This window comes from Emydura macquarii, unplaced genomic scaffold, assembly GCF_026122565.2.
Source record: "Emydura macquarii macquarii isolate MOO-44397 ecotype Brisbane River unplaced genomic scaffold, CSIRO-AGI_Emac_v2 contig_2676, whole genome shotgun sequence".
NCBI lineage: Eukaryota > Metazoa > Chordata > Testudines > Chelidae > Emydura > Emydura macquarii.
Genome location: NW_027132813.1, coordinates 13889825 through 13907760, shown reverse-complemented (window position 1 = coordinate 13907760; position 17936 = coordinate 13889825). Strand labels below are relative to the sequence as shown.

General features: G+C 37.6%; 1 protein-coding gene across 3 annotated transcripts in view; it reads right to left on the bottom strand.

Annotated features, from left to right (window-relative positions):
- EPRS1 (glutamyl-prolyl-tRNA synthetase 1) overlaps positions 1 to 17936 on the bottom strand; it is a 55326-nt gene that overhangs the window by 15782 nt on the left and 21608 nt on the right. Inside the window, exons 11-24 of one of the 3 annotated variants that reach the window (XM_067564938.1) lie at positions 16287 to 16371; positions 15780 to 15839; positions 13232 to 13342; positions 12110 to 12246; positions 10632 to 10839; positions 9128 to 9240; positions 7898 to 8015; positions 7429 to 7800; positions 6042 to 6254; positions 4437 to 4670; positions 3744 to 4009; positions 2678 to 2729; positions 1268 to 1477; positions 715 to 787 (exon numbers count right to left, since the gene is read on the bottom strand). In XM_067564938.1, coding sequence (XP_067421039.1) covers positions 715 to 787; positions 1268 to 1477; positions 2678 to 2729; positions 3744 to 4009; positions 4437 to 4670; positions 6042 to 6254; positions 7429 to 7800; positions 7898 to 8015; positions 9128 to 9240; positions 10632 to 10839; positions 12110 to 12246; positions 13232 to 13342; positions 15780 to 15839; positions 16287 to 16371 — 2252 coding nt within the window. The remainder of the gene's footprint in view (positions 1 to 714; positions 788 to 1267; positions 1478 to 2677; positions 2730 to 3743; positions 4010 to 4436; positions 4671 to 6041; positions 6255 to 7428; positions 7801 to 7897; positions 8016 to 9127; positions 9241 to 10631; positions 10840 to 12109; positions 12247 to 13231; positions 13343 to 15779; positions 15840 to 16286; positions 16372 to 17936) is intronic. The other 2 variants (XM_067564939.1, XM_067564940.1) reach the window with 2 other exon arrangements.

The following is a 17936-nucleotide window of genomic DNA, read 5'->3' as shown; positions in this document are numbered from 1 at the left end:
AACTCAACCACATCTATGCTAGTGGCTCTTTATGAAGGGGAAGGGGAAACCTGGCAACTATACATGTGCAGTTATTTTTTTTCATATTATTAAATCACTGGCTTTTATTAAGACTAGAACATTTAAATGTATCTAGATTAATACTTACCACAAAGTCAGCTAATTCAAAAATTTTATGGTAGCACACTATCATACTATAATTTGGCATATTATATCTGATTTTACAATGAGTTGCTCCAGTTTTGTATCTTAGTTATACTTAATGACATTAAAATCTGAATTGTAATGAAAATTAATTTCATAAGAATAGAATTTACAAACACAACATGAAAAATAAAAATGACATGATGGGATATATTTTTCTTAAAAGCAAAGTTGGAAAAAACAAAAACTCAAACACCCAAAACCTCCTTTCTTCATCCCCAAACCCACAGAAATTGAAGGAAATTCCAACCAAAGATCTCTCTGAAGTATTAAGAACATTTTAAATAATTTGCAATGTATGTGTTAAAGAAACTTCTTATAGCTAGAAGTATTGGAAAAATTTAGAAACATTTCAATGAAAAATAAAAATATTTCCTGTAAGTTCCCCCCCCCCAATGTTCAGCCACGGAATCCTGCCTTCCAGACCACCAGCTGGTCTCAAAATTGAAAAAAGATTCTGCAGTACCAATCATTCCGAAACGGTTGACTGCTTGAAAGTTAGTTTCTTACCTGTTTCACTTGTAGGACGTACAGCAATTGGTTCTGCCAGCTCTGTTTTGCCAGATCTCGTTACCCAAGCAACCTACACATTTAAAATATTAAGTTTCCTTCAATTTGATTTATTTTTATTCAAAATAAAAAAGATCCTAATCAAGACTCTAGATGTTCTACCACTTTCATTAATTACACAATATAGTTAAATCTAAGCAGTACTGAAATAATCATTCCAACTAGAACTCAGACAGACACATACAAACAAAACTTCTTTTCCATCCTCTCTTTCTTATGGAAAGCAGACCTCCAAGCCCGCTCCAAAAACACTATCAAAGAAAAGTTTTACAAACTGTTAACTATTTTTATATTTGACATCATTACCCCCAGGAGTAGTAGCAACAGCAGCAGCATAAGAAGTGTTTACACAACTTCTGGTTATAAGAATATAAAAATATCTGCCTACATCATTTACTGTCCTTAGTTTACTGTCCTTAGTTTTTAGCTAAACTGTTTCTTTTTAAAGTTAACTCCACTCTTGGACAAAAACTAAAAGAATTCTGATGTATACCTCAGGGGCAAAGTCAGCAATATGAGTCTTCTCTTTCTCCAGCGCAGCCTGGGACACAAACATGGGAAAGTAGCAGTTTTCTACACCAAGTTTCTTGATCTCACCATCGAAGAAATCCTTGATAGCTTCCCAGATGGAATAAGACCATGGACGAAGAACATAGCAGCCACTCACATCATAGTATTCAATCATCTCTGATTTTGTGATCACCTGTCAAGAAGGTAATTTTAAGATATTACAGTTCTATTTGTATGCACCAAAAAGCACTACAATAATACAAGCCAGCTCACAATAAGTTGATCAATCAGAAGTTTAAAATGGCTGTAATATAAAACCAAAAAAAGCCAAAAATAGCTTGTAAGCAAAGATTTAACAATTTCCTCCCCAGAAGCAGAAGAGTTGGGAGACAAAAAGGTTGGGGATCAGATACTACAGTGACAAGTGCCTATTTCCTGGCATCACTTACAGATCACCTCTAAGACATTTTGCAAGGATTTTGATACAGTTCCTTTATCCAAAGAGATAAAGAATGTGGATATAAGACCTTAAAAGGTGAGTAACAAGATGGAGAAAATAAAGAGTTCCAAGGATCTTAAGAGGGGGTGCAGATGATCATTTATCTCCCTCACCACCCTAGGAAAAAGCAAGCATAGGCCATTTTAATTATCAGTGTTCTTAACTCACTACCAAAAGCCACCAAACACATTCATTAAATCGTGGCTAATGGCGGCAGTGATGAAAGGTGTCAGATTGATAGCTCTGGAGACAGTCTATTTATCCAGAAATCTGGTACTGTAAGCCTCTCTAACATGCCCCATCAGTGTCCCTCAAAAACTGCCCTGGCAGGACTACCTGAGGTGCTATATTAAAGGCCAATCTCATTTCACACTGACCACCCATAACAGATAATAATAACTTTTGGTTATAAACCATCCTGAGCTAGATTCATAGAGACTAAGATCCAACAAATCCTGACTGTTTCACTGCCAGAATGTAGGAATGAATAAGGTGGGTTAAAAAAAAACCCCAACAGGTGGCCATCGTCACTTAGGTCCACAAGTTTACAAAGCACTTAGAAACAGTTGTCCAGACATTAAAGGAAAATGCTGGTAGCAACTTAAGCACCCTTGTTATGTTTTTCTCTCTCTCTCTCTCTCTCTCTCACTCACTCACTCACTCACTCACTCACACACTCACACACTCACACACTCACACACTCACACACTCACACACTCACACACTCACACACTCACACACTCACACACACACACACACACTCACACACACACACACACACTCACACACACACACACACACACACACACACACACACACACACACACACACACACACACACTTTTCATATTTCGAAGTGAAACAATTCCTTAATTCAAAGTGATGCACACTTACCTGAGAAAACCAATCAGCTAGATTTTCTTCTTTTTTAGCTTCTAGACCCAGCCTATGGAATTTGAAAAGAACAGAATACTGTAGTTTAGGTCATTGCCAAGTGAAGGTAGTCTTAAAGCTGCATACAAAAGTTTACGGGGGAAAAAAAAAACCCTCCCACTTTTTAATGTAATTAAAAATCTTTTGTTAAATATTGAAGTATATTTATGTCTGATCTGCAAACATGCTTTTCCCCATTGCTCCAAAAAATCTCCCCTCTCCCCGCAATTTAGTTTCAGATCATGATGCTCCCTCTCTAACTAGGAGAAGAGGAGCATTCACACAAACATCTCAGCTTTTCACATTTGAATCCTTCCCGCACCACAGTTACATCCCTCAGTGCATCATGCTGTGAAGATAAAAAAATTTCAAATAAAAGTTTGGTAAGAGCATGAGGCTGATCCAGACACCCAAGATTTTTTTAAAGACTGTTTCACATCGCTAATGCTATTGCTTGGCTAGAGAGTTTTGTGAAACTGCTAAAATAACTTAATGACTTATTTTCTGAAGGCTGTTTACCTCAGAAAAAATGTTTTATTTAAAATGAAAGATTAATCCTACCACCAACAACCAAAATAAAAGCATTCTAGCAATAATGGCAAGATCTTGCAAAAAGCTGAGCTCCATCAACTCCTCGCAAAATCAATGACAGTAGATCACTTATGCAGGTGCTCAGCTCTTCATAAGATCAGGCTTTAAGACTGCAGAATCCATAGGTTTCTTGCAGTTTCTGATTCTCCAGCAGCTCTACCTATAATATGTAATATTTGTAGTGAAACCAAAAAAAAATATTACGCTTATCTTATAGTATGTAACTTACAGTATAAGGATTTACTCCCTCCTTATAAATATAAAGGAGAAATCAACATGATAGCACTTAATGGAACGTGGCATTGTTTTGTGTGTATTCCCAGACTACCAACTGATACTAAAAATTTTAAAATATTGCTCTTGATTTAGCTTTGTTCAGCCCACCCACTGACCTCCCAATTTAGATTACATGCAGATGGACTGCAAATTTCTTTACCTGGTCTGTTTCTTAGGGCCTTGACCTTCTCCTGAACCATTTGAGGAGATGCCATTGCCACCTTGGCCTTTCTGACATTCTTTCTTCTGGGTATCATTCTGTTTCTGTTGCTTATTCTGCTTTTCAGACTTGTTCTCCTTCTCTTTTTTTTTCTTGTCTTTATCCTCAGCACCAGTGGCAGAGACAGGTTTATAGTCTACTCCTGCAAAAGACTTGTACTGGGCCTTCAGCTGAAGCAGTTCCTGCACTGCCGTATCTATCTTATCCTTTGGTTTGAAGCCATTCCCATGGAAGAACAACAAATAAAAAGAAATCAAGCTGAATCACAGGAGTAAATGGACCTACAGATGTTGAATATGTAGGACATATGTACATATAGATCACATGCCCTACCACAACAGTTTGCAGTCACCAGGAAGACGTGAGGGGGAAGGAGGACAGAACTCCTAAAATCTCAGGTTTTGACACCACAGCTTGGTGTCCTGATGAAAACCCAGAAGTATTTAATCTTTACATTAGGTATCATCTACTGAGATGCTCCAGTACTTCAGGGACCATCCTGATATCTAACATGAATGATAATAAAAAATACAGGTGTTCCACTTCTCAGGATCTGATCCTGTTGCCCAGCATCAACTGAGATGTCTTCTAAGGTTATTATTTTCAACCAAGTTTTGTTTTTAAAAAATTTACCTTGTCTGCTTTCCCTGCTTTTAGTTTACGGACCTCTTCTCCTTGAGAAGCCACCTTGTTAAACAGAGCTTTAGCTTCTGGTGTGTCTGGACCACTGGTTTCTGTGCTTATTGTTTGGGGTGAAGTAGATAGCTGACTTGCTGGCAGATTTCCTGGCTTGTAGTCCTGCCCAGCCTTTTCTTTATATTCTGCTTTCAGAGAAAGGAGGCATTTCACTGCTTCATCTACTTTATCCTATGTGGAAGACAAAAAAAAAAAAAAAAGGCAATGGTCACAGAAGAGGATTCAAAAGTAGTTTAAGAAAAGTCTTCTCCCTCTACTAAGAAAAGGCAACAAATAAAACCGGGCAGGCAGCAGGAGATAGAAGGTGTCAAATCTGTATCTGGCCATAAGCAAAATATGCGTGGTAATTAGAGAATGAAATGAATAGCCACCACACAGTATCTAGAAACGTTAAGTGCTACCAGGGTTGAAGCAGAATGGAGCTCTGACTATCTCTTAACAAAGATTACAGCAAAATACTAAAGAATGTGAAAAAGCCTTCCCCCCTTCAAGAGGATATATAAGATCAAGGAGGGCATTTAGAGAGATTGGTGGCTTCTGAGAGCAGATGAATTCTTTCTTTCTTGCTCCCTGTTGGTGCTATGACTGAAGGAAACAAATTTTCCTTTTAAATGCATTCTCTGGCTGGGGAAACCCTCATTACTTTGGTAGTTTGGACTAACAGGCAGTTTTGTTCTCCCACCATGCTACACTGCTTTAAAATAATCAGTGACTCTGTAGTGCTGAAATTCCAACCTGGTCATTCAAATCCCTGTCTACCTGTCGTGAGTCAGTTTGACTTTTCACACATGGTGGACTGTGATTATAAGAGAAGAATTTAGGAATTGCATGTCTCAGGAGTCAGAAATCCAAACCTCTTCTAAGATAGAGGAATGCTGCACTGTGGAGATTACTAGACTATACAGGATTGGAGAGGCAGAACAACAGTGCAGGATAATTAGCTCAGGGTTATTTTGTGGAAGACTTCCACCCAGTGTCAAAATGTGGAAGAGTTAAAATTGAAGAAACAAGTCACACACCAAGGATCCAGTCAGACAGCATTCATGCAGGATGAACCCTGTGCCTTCATGGCTCCCTAATGAAGCCAGGCCGGCCCCGGATGGGCATAGCAGTCTGGTCACATCTGGTACATTGAAGGATTCGGGCCAAGTAGGCAAGATTATGAATTGAAAAAGATTAAATGGGGAATGATTTTTTGACAGTAACATATTTCTGTTACTCACCCCACCCTAGATTAATTTTAAAGCAACAGCTGCTTTTTCACCATTTATGTCTATGTTTTGCAGTTCACTGAGCTTGCATAATAAAAACAGATTGGCTAGTTTTCCTTTCTGGTTCACATGCACTAGCACAAGACTGTTGTGAAGCCAAATACAACAATTTAGAAGAATTAAAGAAAACTGAATTGAAATTTAAAAAAATAATGAAAATACTTCTGTTCCCATTAGTTTCTGCAAGCTTCACAAAACCTACAGTCAGGGTTTAAGCTAAGCTGAATGTATCTCTTTCCATTAAGTCTTTTAGTATTCGGTGTCATTATACCTTAGAAGCTTTCTCGGCTTTAAGTCTGCGAACCACTTCGCCTTGTTCAGTTACTTTATCATATAGAGATTTGCTGTCTATTGGACAAGTAGAAACAGGAGGAGAAGGAATGAGCACTCCAGGTGGGTTTCCAGGATTGTATTCCTGACCTGTCTGTTGTTTATAGTCTGCTTTTAGAGTCAGAAGTACTTTCACAGCAGCACCTATCTGATCCTGAAGCAGAAGAGAAAGGTGGAAAAAAAGAGTAAGTTGTAAAAAGACATAGAAAGAATGAGAAGTTGTACTGAACAACGGATACTTTTTATAAAAAAGAAACACACCCACGTTTGCAGAAGCCTTGAGTGTATGCAGAGGTTATTTATAACTATTATTTATCCACTAATTGAATAGATCTGGTAAAGAAAACATTTATTCTTGAAAATAAACCCTCACATATTATTTATTTGTATTGATGCAGACCTTAGGCTCCCCAGTCATGGACCAGGACTCCACCACACCAGGCAAACACTTATTAGAAATATTTCACTTTGTACACTTACAACACACCACTAAAAAGTAACATATGTAAGTATCAGAGGGGTAGCTGTGTTAGTCTGTATACAGCAAAAACAACAAGAGTCCTGTAGCACTTTAAAGATTAACAAATTTAATTTCTGAAGGTATAAGCTTTCGTGGGCTACAACCCACTTCCTCAGATGCAAGGAGTATGTAAGTATGCACCTTCATTCAGATTCTACAATGCCACAAGAAGTTTAATTCCCAAAATATTTAATCATTAGGCAGGAAATGTCACATTTTCCTTCTTTTTTGTGGTCTGTTTTGTTCAAAATAGTTCCATGTACACACCTCACCAAAATCTGCAGTCAAAAGATTAAGTCAGCAAGTACTTCACAATTTTTATATTTATTTATGAACAATTTGAAGCAGGGAAGCTCCTTCTTCAAGTGTTAGATTCCAAATGGCAACAATGATTGACCTAATTCAATCATCTCTTTTGCAAAGTGTTGGGGAGAAAGAGGGAAACAGACTATGGTGGAAAACTTTTGCCAGAGACCAGATTCAGGCATTCTGTATTTGGTGGGGGGGGGACTAATTTGGTCCAATTTCTCAGCAGAACAAAAACCTGGAAAATGTAAGTTTTGCTCACATCTAAAGGGATGTGATTAATATTCCTCAAATATTATTGGGACAGAATTAATCATATCAGCACTACTTAGGATATGACACTTGAGAAAAGATGTCCGAAGGAATCCGGCCCAAGTGAACTTCATGATAAAAAAAAAAGCAAAGGAGGAAGACAGTGTCACCTCCATCATGGGAGAGCACATTAAGTTATGCAATCGTTCATGAATTACTGTTCTCTCAATCTGTTTCTTTAAACACTTACCTTAGAGGCTTTCTCAGTTTTCAATTTGCGAACCACCTCCCCTTGCTCGGCTACTTTATCATAAAGAGCTTTGCAGTCCAGAATGCTGGAGGTCTCAGGTTTGGAGGACACATTTGGTACTGCTACAGCTGCTGCTGGAGGATTTCCAGGCTTATACTCCAGGCCTGTCTTCTCCTTGTATTCTACCTTCAAGGCCAATAGCTGTTTCACAGCTGCATCAATATCTTCTTTTGAAGCCTTTTTAGCTTTCAAGTCACGAACCACATCACCCTGAGCAGACACACTGTTGTAAAAGACCAGGAGGTCCTCAGATGCAGAACTACTAGTATCAGCAACAAGTGGAGCAGACTTTCCCTTTGAAACAGAAATAGCCTTTGAAAACAGAAACAGGTTCTCAGTGGTTTTTTGTGGGTTTTTTTTTTAAATAGTAATGTTATTTATGACAGCCTTTCCTAAAAGTCTTATTTACCTCTTTCTTTGCAGTTTCTGCCTTTGTCTTCTCCTTTGAGCCAGATGTTGGCATTTCCTTTGTGTGTCCATCCGGGATATAAATCAAGATGCATGGGGCTTCTTTACAGCTATATGGGCTATAGATAAAGGTTAAAAGAAAAAAAAATTGTACACACCATCGGCCCACTGCAACAATAGAAAAGAATACAAGCAGCATGCCTACCAAACACTTGTTTGAAAAAAAGAGAAAAGATACACATTCAAGATCACTTCTTACCCTACATACATAATCCATTGCAATAGTAATGGCATTTCTGTAAATAATTGCAACTACTGAAGAGTTTAATATCAGTTCACATTCTGTATTGATCCATGTACTGTAACAGAAGTTTATTCCTCACATAATTTCTCTAACTCACAACTCCCTCTCTTCAGGGATCTAATTCTCATCTCATTTAGTTGAAAAAACAGCTGAATGCAGCTATCCCATCTTTTCTGCATAAAAATCCAGATTTGTCCATCTGGATTTTTTTACGGTGCATTTTAAAAATGCTTAGGCTTTGCATCCTGCATATTTTGTAGAGGAGGAAACAAATCAAGTGTTTGACACTGCCTGGGATTGCAGGGTAATCTATTCCCCCCCACCCCCGCGCACACACGAAAAATTATTCGGTGTTTCACTCTATTAGGTATAAACACGCTTTTCTCTAATCAGGCAATCACCTGCTTTATTCCATCTCTGGAATTCTTGATATACATATTCATAGTGAATATAAGGAAAAAGTGACTCCCTCATTATTTCAGAGCTTCCTTGTGTTCATAGAAAATGTCACCTGGATGACAGTGTGCATCTATCTATGTGAAGGCTTAAGAACATACAATCCACAAACCACTTTGGTGCACAAAAGTAAATCAGGGGAAAGGAGTGGCAGAGGGGAATTTTTACAGAAGTCAAAATGCAGGCCTAAAATGACTAAGATTTTTTAATTATATTAACCATTTGTATATGGTGCCACAGTTATGCAACTAGTTTAACTGCAAACTTTATATGTAGCACAATGTAAGATGTAGATATTTGTGCACATGTTAGAATGGTTTTTACTTTTGCTGGAAAAGAAAATTAATTTCTTCCTAAAAGACTTCAGTATTAGTGTGTGAATGTACTAAAAAGAAATGCATTCAAACAAATGTTACAGACCTATAATGGCAATTCTCAGGCTATATATGGAGTTTATTTACAGCTACTTACCTAACCGGTTCATAGGGTTGATCACAAATAAAGAATCCTCTTCTCTGAAGTTGTATAATGTCTCCTTTTTTCAACTCCTTAAGGCAAGGATCACCTAACATCAGTTCTTCTTGCTGTAACAGTTAAAAAGGACACAGACCATTTCCTATGAGCACTGTTTAAAATAATACTAAGAATGATTGTAGCTACATTGAAGGATTCTAGAGATGTTCCAATTTCACAACTGCTGAAATGTCAACTAATCTCAATGCCAATGGATAAAATGCTCTCAAAATGTGCTAGCATGAGAATATGCTAGGGTAAAAGAGAGCTCCCAAACCATCAGTGCCAGAGGGCTAGAGAGTCATATCTGCTGGGAAGTCAGTGTAAGTTATATAGAGAAAAGTAAATATTTATGAGGGTTTTTTTAAATCACAGAAACTAGTCTTCTGGAGATAGCAAAACTAATCGGAGCAATTACTGGAATATGTTTAAAGATTTTCTTTTCCCCCCACCTCTGAAGTATCAGAACAAAAAAAGTTCAGTTAACTACACAATAAGAATGTGCAACTCAAACTAATAAGTGAAATATTGTCCCAAAACATTCCTTCATGTTACTTTTCTGCTACTGTCATGTACAGACCCAGCTCTGCGCATCTTCGCATTCCCTCTCTTCCTAAAGAACCTCAGTCTAGATAGCTCCCCATCCAAAAGTATCATTTGGCGATACAGGGTTTGAAGAAAAAGTGAGAATGAATGTAAGAAATGCCACAGAACTGTGCCACATAGTTTAATGTGTCTTATACAGAGATAGTGAGATACCAAACCCAGTGACTGCAACAACTATAAAGCATTTCTTTGACAAAAAGCACATTTAACAAATGTTATTGAAAGAGTCAATGAAGCAAAGTCTTCCTAAAAACTACACAACTTCTTCACCTGTGGCGTTTTATTCTACTTACTAGACCAAAGGTTTTCAACCTCTGGTCAAGGGACTCCTGGGGATCCACAGACTATGTCTAAGATTTCCAAAATGGTCCACACCTCCCTTTGACATTTTTTAGGGGTCCATAAATGAAAAAAAGTTGAAAACCATTGTATCAGATAATGAAACTCTGCAGAACACACTGATCCCCTCCTACTAGGATGCAGCTTCATTAACTTGCAATTTGTTGCACAACAAAAAAAAAAGCTTATCTATCTCAAAACAGCGCTACTGTAAAGACTTCACCAATATCAAAATGCCAACCATGAGCCAGATCCTCAGATACACCAATTTATGTTATCTTCACTGAGGATCTGATCCCATAGACATATTTGTACCCCAGAACAGTATACCTACTTTTTTAATGTAGACGGAGGGAGTCTAGCTTAAGTTTGAACTACCCAAATTACTTTGAAATACAACTTGCACATTTGGGAAAAGAGAGCATAACACCTTAAAAAAACAAAACAAAAAACTGGTGCTGATGAGAAGAAAAAGTAAGCAAAAGCTTTGTATGTGAAGAGAGGAATAAACAGTTACCTTACTATTTCGGTTGACGTACTGCTTGAAATCTTCATCTTTACCTAGGACAGGTTTGGTGATCAGGTGGTCATAATTAACACAGATGGCTGGGATGAGAGGAGCACATGGGATTTCTGCGAGCCAAGTGATCTTAGTCGTTTTTTTGTAGTCCTTGTTTTCCATGTTCAGTTTGGCATCAATGGCCACAATTTTACTGCTTGAGTTTCTAAAGAAGAAAACAGAAAAATGTGATTAAACAGTATTTTTACACAGCAATTATGGCATATATTTGAATTTCTCTTGAGAAAAGAAAACAATATGGAAATTTATGATAAAAAATTACTATGTCAAAAATAATCTTAGAATGTACTGTGCTTGGACCGGAAAGATGATATTTTCTAGGGTGTAGTTCTGTAACTCACTAGCCATCAGGGACAGATACAAAAAAGATCTAATATAGATCCTTGACCTAGATCTTTTTGGTTTTAAAAAAAACTCTACTAGTGGTCACGTATATGACTGATTAATTTAAAATCATCACACATTTCAACTTACTTTTAAAATGCCATTTACTTTCAGAGGAAAAGGGAGGGGGAATCTCATGGTTAGGTATCAGTCTGCATTAGTCACGAGTCTGAAGGGCTCTCTTAATTAAAAAATTGAGAACCACATGAATGACTTGGAAAATAGCATACTGTTACTATCACTACAGGCCATATTCAGAAAGCTAATCTGTTCCCCATCTCCCATTTCACTTTTATTCCAAGTAAAATATTTTGGATTAATTAGAATTTACATGAAAAGCATAAATGAATTATTTTGATAATTTCTGAAGCAGTACTTTTCTATGAAGACATACCAAAGGGGATATGTAGATGAAATCTTTCTCCATGCTAGGATACATGTACTTTAGATTTACTCTGGCTCCCACTCCAGCTTCAGGCCAGGTTTGGGTGCAACAGCAGCAGCTCAGCAGCTCCCTGTGGAAGCTTCTTTCCCAGCTCTGACTGAACTTGTAAGCTTGTCCCCCCTCCGGACAGTGGGTGGTGGTGAAAACAGCTTTCCCCTCCCAGTGGGATAGGGTGGGAGGGGGTGAAACAGCACCCTTGGCTTAAAGAAAACAGCACAGATCCCATGCTGCTTCTGTTCTGCATGCCGACCTTTAAGATGCAATACAGGCAGAGTATAGTATTTGCTTTCTTCCCCCTCCCCTGGCTGCTGCCTGATTGCTTACTTCCGGTTCCACATGGTATTCAGTTGACTGGTCACTTCGTAACATTGGTGTTTGTATCTTTCAGGTTCTCCTGTATCTGGATTCACTGGTGATTTCAGATCCAGAAGTACAGTAAAGTACTATGTATTAAACATGCAGCTTTGTGATCTATTTAAAAATGATTTCCATGCGATCTTTTAATATTTCAAGATGCAAGAAGCCTATCATTGTCAATGAAAAGCTGAGATGCAGAAATCTCTAACTCTAATCTTACACTTGTTACCTGTGTATTTTAGTGATGATAATGTTGCCCCAATTTATGAATGTAACTGTCTCTCCCTCGGTAAAAGTCTCTGCATCTGCACCTTCAATCAGCACTTTGGAGCTGTACCACACAGGCTTCAAGCCAACATCAGTATTCTGTGTATTAAGAAAAATTAACAGTTGGTTATCATACAAGTTGACTGGCTTAGTAACAGAGTTGAGCCCTGGCATACTGCTCACATGAGTGTATACGGAAAAAAAATTACAACACATCATATACTTTGAGGATCATCATAACTAAAACAGGAAAAAGTACTCTCCATAGGGCAAAAGGAGGGGTGGCTCTGAGTGATACAATGTGGCCATTTTTATCACAAGTTCTATTTCATGCTTTTCTTAAATCCCCAGCTCCCAGAGTAATGTGATTTCAAGTGACTCTTGACTTTTATTAATAAAATAAAAGGAGTTTCTAACTTTTGGAGTTGCAGAGAAAAGCTTTACATTGTGAGCCCAATGCATCCTGATAGCTCAGAAGACAAACAACTCAAATGCAATATAGTTTTTAAAAAAACCCACCATCAGATTTTTAAGCCAACCTCTAGATATTTTGGGGCCTGTCATGATTTTTGAGTGTTTGGATTTGGCAATACTATCAACAAGAGAGTTTTAGTCATTCCTTTCCCAACACATGCAGTCTGAAAGGACAGAGATAAGGAAGAGGTGAAATGTGGTAGTGCACAATTTCTGTTCTCCTGAGATCTGGCTCCATCTCTGTTCAAAAGCAAAATGAGTTTAGGAGTGTAGACCATCCCCTGGTGGACACTGCTTCACACTACTAGCAATTTTTAAATTAAGACAGATGTTTTTCTAGAAGATATGATCTAATTCAAACAGAAGTTAATTCAGAGAAAGTTCCTTGTCCTGTATTATACAGATCAGAATAAATCACAATGGCCCATTCTAATAATCCTTATAATCTATGTCAAAGTCCCTGGCTTCATCTCCTACTTTAAGTGCTAAATTTTAAACACTAGACACTCCCTCCTGGGTCCCTGTTGATTGCTCTAACTTACAGCTAGCACCAGTCTTAATGATCAGTACAATACAGTAGTTATTAAAAGATGACAAATATGTGCATAACCTTTGGATGTTTGGCTACTTCTTTCATCTCCTCTAGGGCTTCAGGAATGTTCACAGTGATCACTTCATCCTTCAGTAAAGCAGTGTACCGAGGTGCCACAGGGTCTATGACCTACAGGAAATAGAAACAAGATAATCATAACTATTGGACAGTGACAGAGCAAAAGATTACATAAAAAAGTAAAGTGAAAACATAGGACTATTAAGTGGTATTCTTTATGTTACTGCATTTGTTTTCCTTTTAACGCTATTTTAATTGAAAGTTATAAACAAGACAACAAACAAGAAAATATAGTCAAATGTGAGAAATCCCCCAACAATTTTTTATACCTTTCAAGAAAGTCTGTATTTAAACAGGCAAAGTTGTTGTTAGTAAACTGAAGCTGCAAATCTGGTACTATCATATTAGAAGTAAGCCAGATTGCAATTCAATGCTGCACTGGGAAAGAAGATAGTAAGAGCTACACTGATATAGTTATACTCTGTATGTAACTGTACTAATCTGCCTGCTGAACCACTTTCTTTCCAGATAACTCCATTTTAAAGCAACATGTTGGCTGACACATTTTTGCTAGCACAGACCCTGATCCTATGTTCATTTCTCACAGACAAAGCTCTATTGAGCTCAGAGATAGCTTTGCCTGTAAAATGAATACCAGTTGGGTCTATAATGTTAAGAAACAATTTTAATACAGCAGCATTAGATCACTATAATAAGGCAATACCATAGTACTAAATTCATGAGTTTCCCATCTTGCCGAACTATTTACCACCAAAGCCTCTCCCTATATTTTTTATAAAGTCTGTTTTCACCCTCACCCAGCACTACCCTTCACAAGACCTCTTGAATCTCTGAAGACTTACTTTCATAAAATGTTTGGAGGTGCTTAGAACAGTAGAGTACACACAAAAGGCAGCGGAGAACTAACAGGAAACAGTGGTAGACTAATGGACAAGTAAGCTGGGTGCTAAATTGAATGAGTGCAAGTAAATATTCTATGTTTATCCTTTCACTGCAACAGGAATGCATAACTAAATATCAATTTTACAAGTAAACAGGTTGTCAGAATCTATTTTATACCCAAATTGCTCAGCACTAGCAGGTAGGAATGTGCTCTGGATTCAGAAGTCACACATTTATCAGTGAGTTAGTAAATGCTGAAGCCATGCCCTTAAAGCGTTTCAGACAGATGTAATATCAATGGCTTGTTCAGGTGCCTTATATGCTCTTGTATGATTTAACAACTAAAATATGTAATTTTACAAAGAAGATTATAATTTGTTTTCATTGTGATTACCATGTCCTTTGTTTTAACAATTCAGTACAATACTTCCCCAGGTGACTCTCTCTACAATATAACATAATAAGAGCTCTCGGTATGTACAGATCTTTCATCTCAGAGTGGGAAAATTATAGGAACAACTTCTGCCCTCATCTATATTATTGGCTCCAATGCAACTACACACAGGAGGAGGATGACAGAATTTGGCTGATAAATATGGTGCTACCCAAGGAGTAAGCGTTTCAAGGGACAGTTTTAAATATATTAACTGCCCCATATTTTTTGAAAACCACTACACAAAGTAGTCATTAGTATTTATGCAGCAACAGAAAGAACCAATTGATAATCCTTTATATACCAAAATAGACCAAATACAAAAGGTAGAAAGGAATACAAGACACATGCCAGACAAGCAAATACTACTTAAATGAACAGATCTGGGTAAGGCCTCAGCAAAAACAAGCAGGAATCCCAGCGCAAGAGTTACAGGCATTCACACACATTCACACAAGTTATACAGTCAGCATTCTAATGATTCGCCTTATTATAGTGTCCAAGCATTCGCTGCCAAGAAGCAATTAACCATATGAAGATGCAGTATTCCTTATTTGACACTCAGTTAAGGAACATCAAAAAGGGCTATCTAATATATATTCAGGCACAGGAGTACACAAAAGCACTCAGTCCTTTCACTCCAGAAAGGAAAACTGGGCATCCAGAATTGACTGAATAAAGGTTTCCATTTACTTCGACAAATAAGTCAAAACAGAGCTGGGCAGTATTTTAAAAACAGGAATAATGCATTTTAAATGGATTTGTGCAGCTTTTATGTAAGCAAACGTGATTGTGCTATGAAGCTGCAAAACAATGGCTTATGCTATGTATGCTTATGGTACTGTAAGCTATGTGCTAAGGCAAAAGAAGCATTAAGTAATACCTTCTTACAGATAGCTCGCAGCTTGAAAGCAGAAAAATGAAATGCAGAGTTTTCAGATCAGATTCACAATAACTACCGGTTACCTTTCCATACAGTTCTAAGTAAAAACAACTCAATATTGGTTTGGCAAGTCAATAAAATTAGAGCTAGTCGATGTTAGAAAGAGGAGACATTCCATTTTCCTGAAAATGTGCCAGATAATGCAATATATTTAAAAAAAAAAATCGCTACTCTATATGATGAGCACTCCAGTAAATAGTGGATTCACTGCATAACCCAAGGAAAAGGATACCAAGAAAAAATGGCATCAAACTAATACAAGCATGTACCTTTTTGTTAAATGACCAAATTTTATCCCATTCCATGTTCACAACAGATCGGGATGAGCCCTGGAAGGCAAGATTAACAAACATAAATAATCTTGAATATTATTCTCAATGTTTGTAGAATCCTTTAACCACCATATATATGCTAAGTACTATTCATGTTTACCAAAAGCAACAATGTATTTTTCAGCTCAATCCTCATCTTATAAAATAAACAAATATTAAAGGCCCACTGCTGCCACAATCTCAGTTCAAACTTCCATTGATATCAAGAGGAGTTCAACACACTACAGGCTCAAAATCTTGCACACCCATACAACTTCACACAAGGGGCTACTCACACATGCATAAACGTAAGCTGGTCTGGGACCTGTCACGACAGGAATAAGTATTCAAAGGAAAAAATGTTGGCAGAGTGGCATAAATGCTTTAACTGAAAGCTCACCATATTTAATTTCCAAGTTTACAATCAGACACAAAGAATCGGAGGGAGATGGGAAAGACATTCACCTGTGCAGCAATAAATTGTTTTAATCCTTCAACAGTCATGCCTCTTCTCAGTACACCACGCACAGTGGGAAATCTTGGATCATCCCTGGCAGAAAGAGAATAAAGCTGAAAGGTTCATTCAGTATCTACTATCATGCACTAAATTCTGCTCATTAACAGGAGATAAAGTATTGATTTTTTAATATCTGTGTAAACCATAGTTTCAAGTAAACGAACTTCTGTATTATTTGTTTGTGTGAATTCAGTCCTGGGTAAAAGGAGTTAGCCTGACAGAGAAGTTTAGTCTCCTGGCCTGTCTATGTACAGTTGTCATCCCACACTGCTTGCCAGCATTCCTGAACACTAACTTGGGATGAAAAACCATCTCTTGATGACAGCTTTTTTCCACATCTATTCAATCTTGGGTATGTCTGCCATGAATTGAAAAGGTATCAGTTAGATGTCCCCATCACAAGTTGGTACTATCTATTGGGGAGTACAACATACTATCCTGATCCCTCATTCCTTTTTGCTCTAAAGCCATTCTTTGCCCCTCCTATGCCAAAGTTTGGAACTTCCAGCTTTCTTCCTGTATCTTATTTAAGTTTCAAATTGGGAGGAAAAAGGTGGTAGCACTCTAAGCTCCACCCACAAAATAAGTTCTACTGATGTGACTCATCAAAATGAGACACTGCTCACAGTATATTTTGTGCAGATGTTCAAAATACTCTGAGTTCCATTGGGCTTCTTTGAGCTTGGCTCCTTCTCAATGTGACTTAAATATGTCCATGGACTCTACTAAACTTTTTGGGCTTGGCTCTTCCTTGATGGGGTAGGGAAAAGAAGTGGTATCTTCTATACGTCACTCACTTGTGGCATCAAAAGAAAATTTAAATCGTAGTAAGTTGTGCAGATGTGAAATTCTCCTCTCCCCCCCCCTTCCCTTTCTTTTACATGAAGAATGAAATATTCAATGTTTAGATTAAAAATAATCCTCACTAGGCAACTGAGATCTAGGATCCAAGATGACTAAGGCAGTTCAGCTCCCAGATACTGTTCAGGCTCTCTGCAGACTCAAACACCTCTGAATCAGTTAACACTAAAAACGTGAACTGTTTTTTCACAACTATAACAGACACTTTTGTTTTAAAATGAAAGCTGAGATTCTGAAGACCAAGAGGTGCTCGTGCACCAACTCAATCTGAGCCCTGATTTAAGATCCTTTCATTGTCGTCACCAACTTTCCTAAGTTCAGGAACATAGGTCTGAACAGTGCTAGGCTTGGAAGGGCACCAGAAACAATGTAACCAACCCAAGTGGTACTAAAGTCTTAATAATTAATTAATATATTCATATTTTGCACTCCTATATCACTTTTTATCCTTAAGTTAATACAAACATAGAAACTGCCATATTTGAGCAGCAAACCAATGTCTATGTAGTCCACTCTCCAGTCTCCAACAGTGATTAGCATCAGATGCTTCAGAGGACGGAACCCTGCAGTAGGCAGTTATGGGATAACCTAATCCCCAGGAAAAAGATTTCCTCCTTCATCGTTAGGAGGAAAGTTCTCTCTTAACATTTATGCACTTAAGCTGAAGGGCTTATCCCTTCCAAAGCTAGTTATTTTTTTAAAATATTTACTACTAAATATATTTGTTAGCCATATAA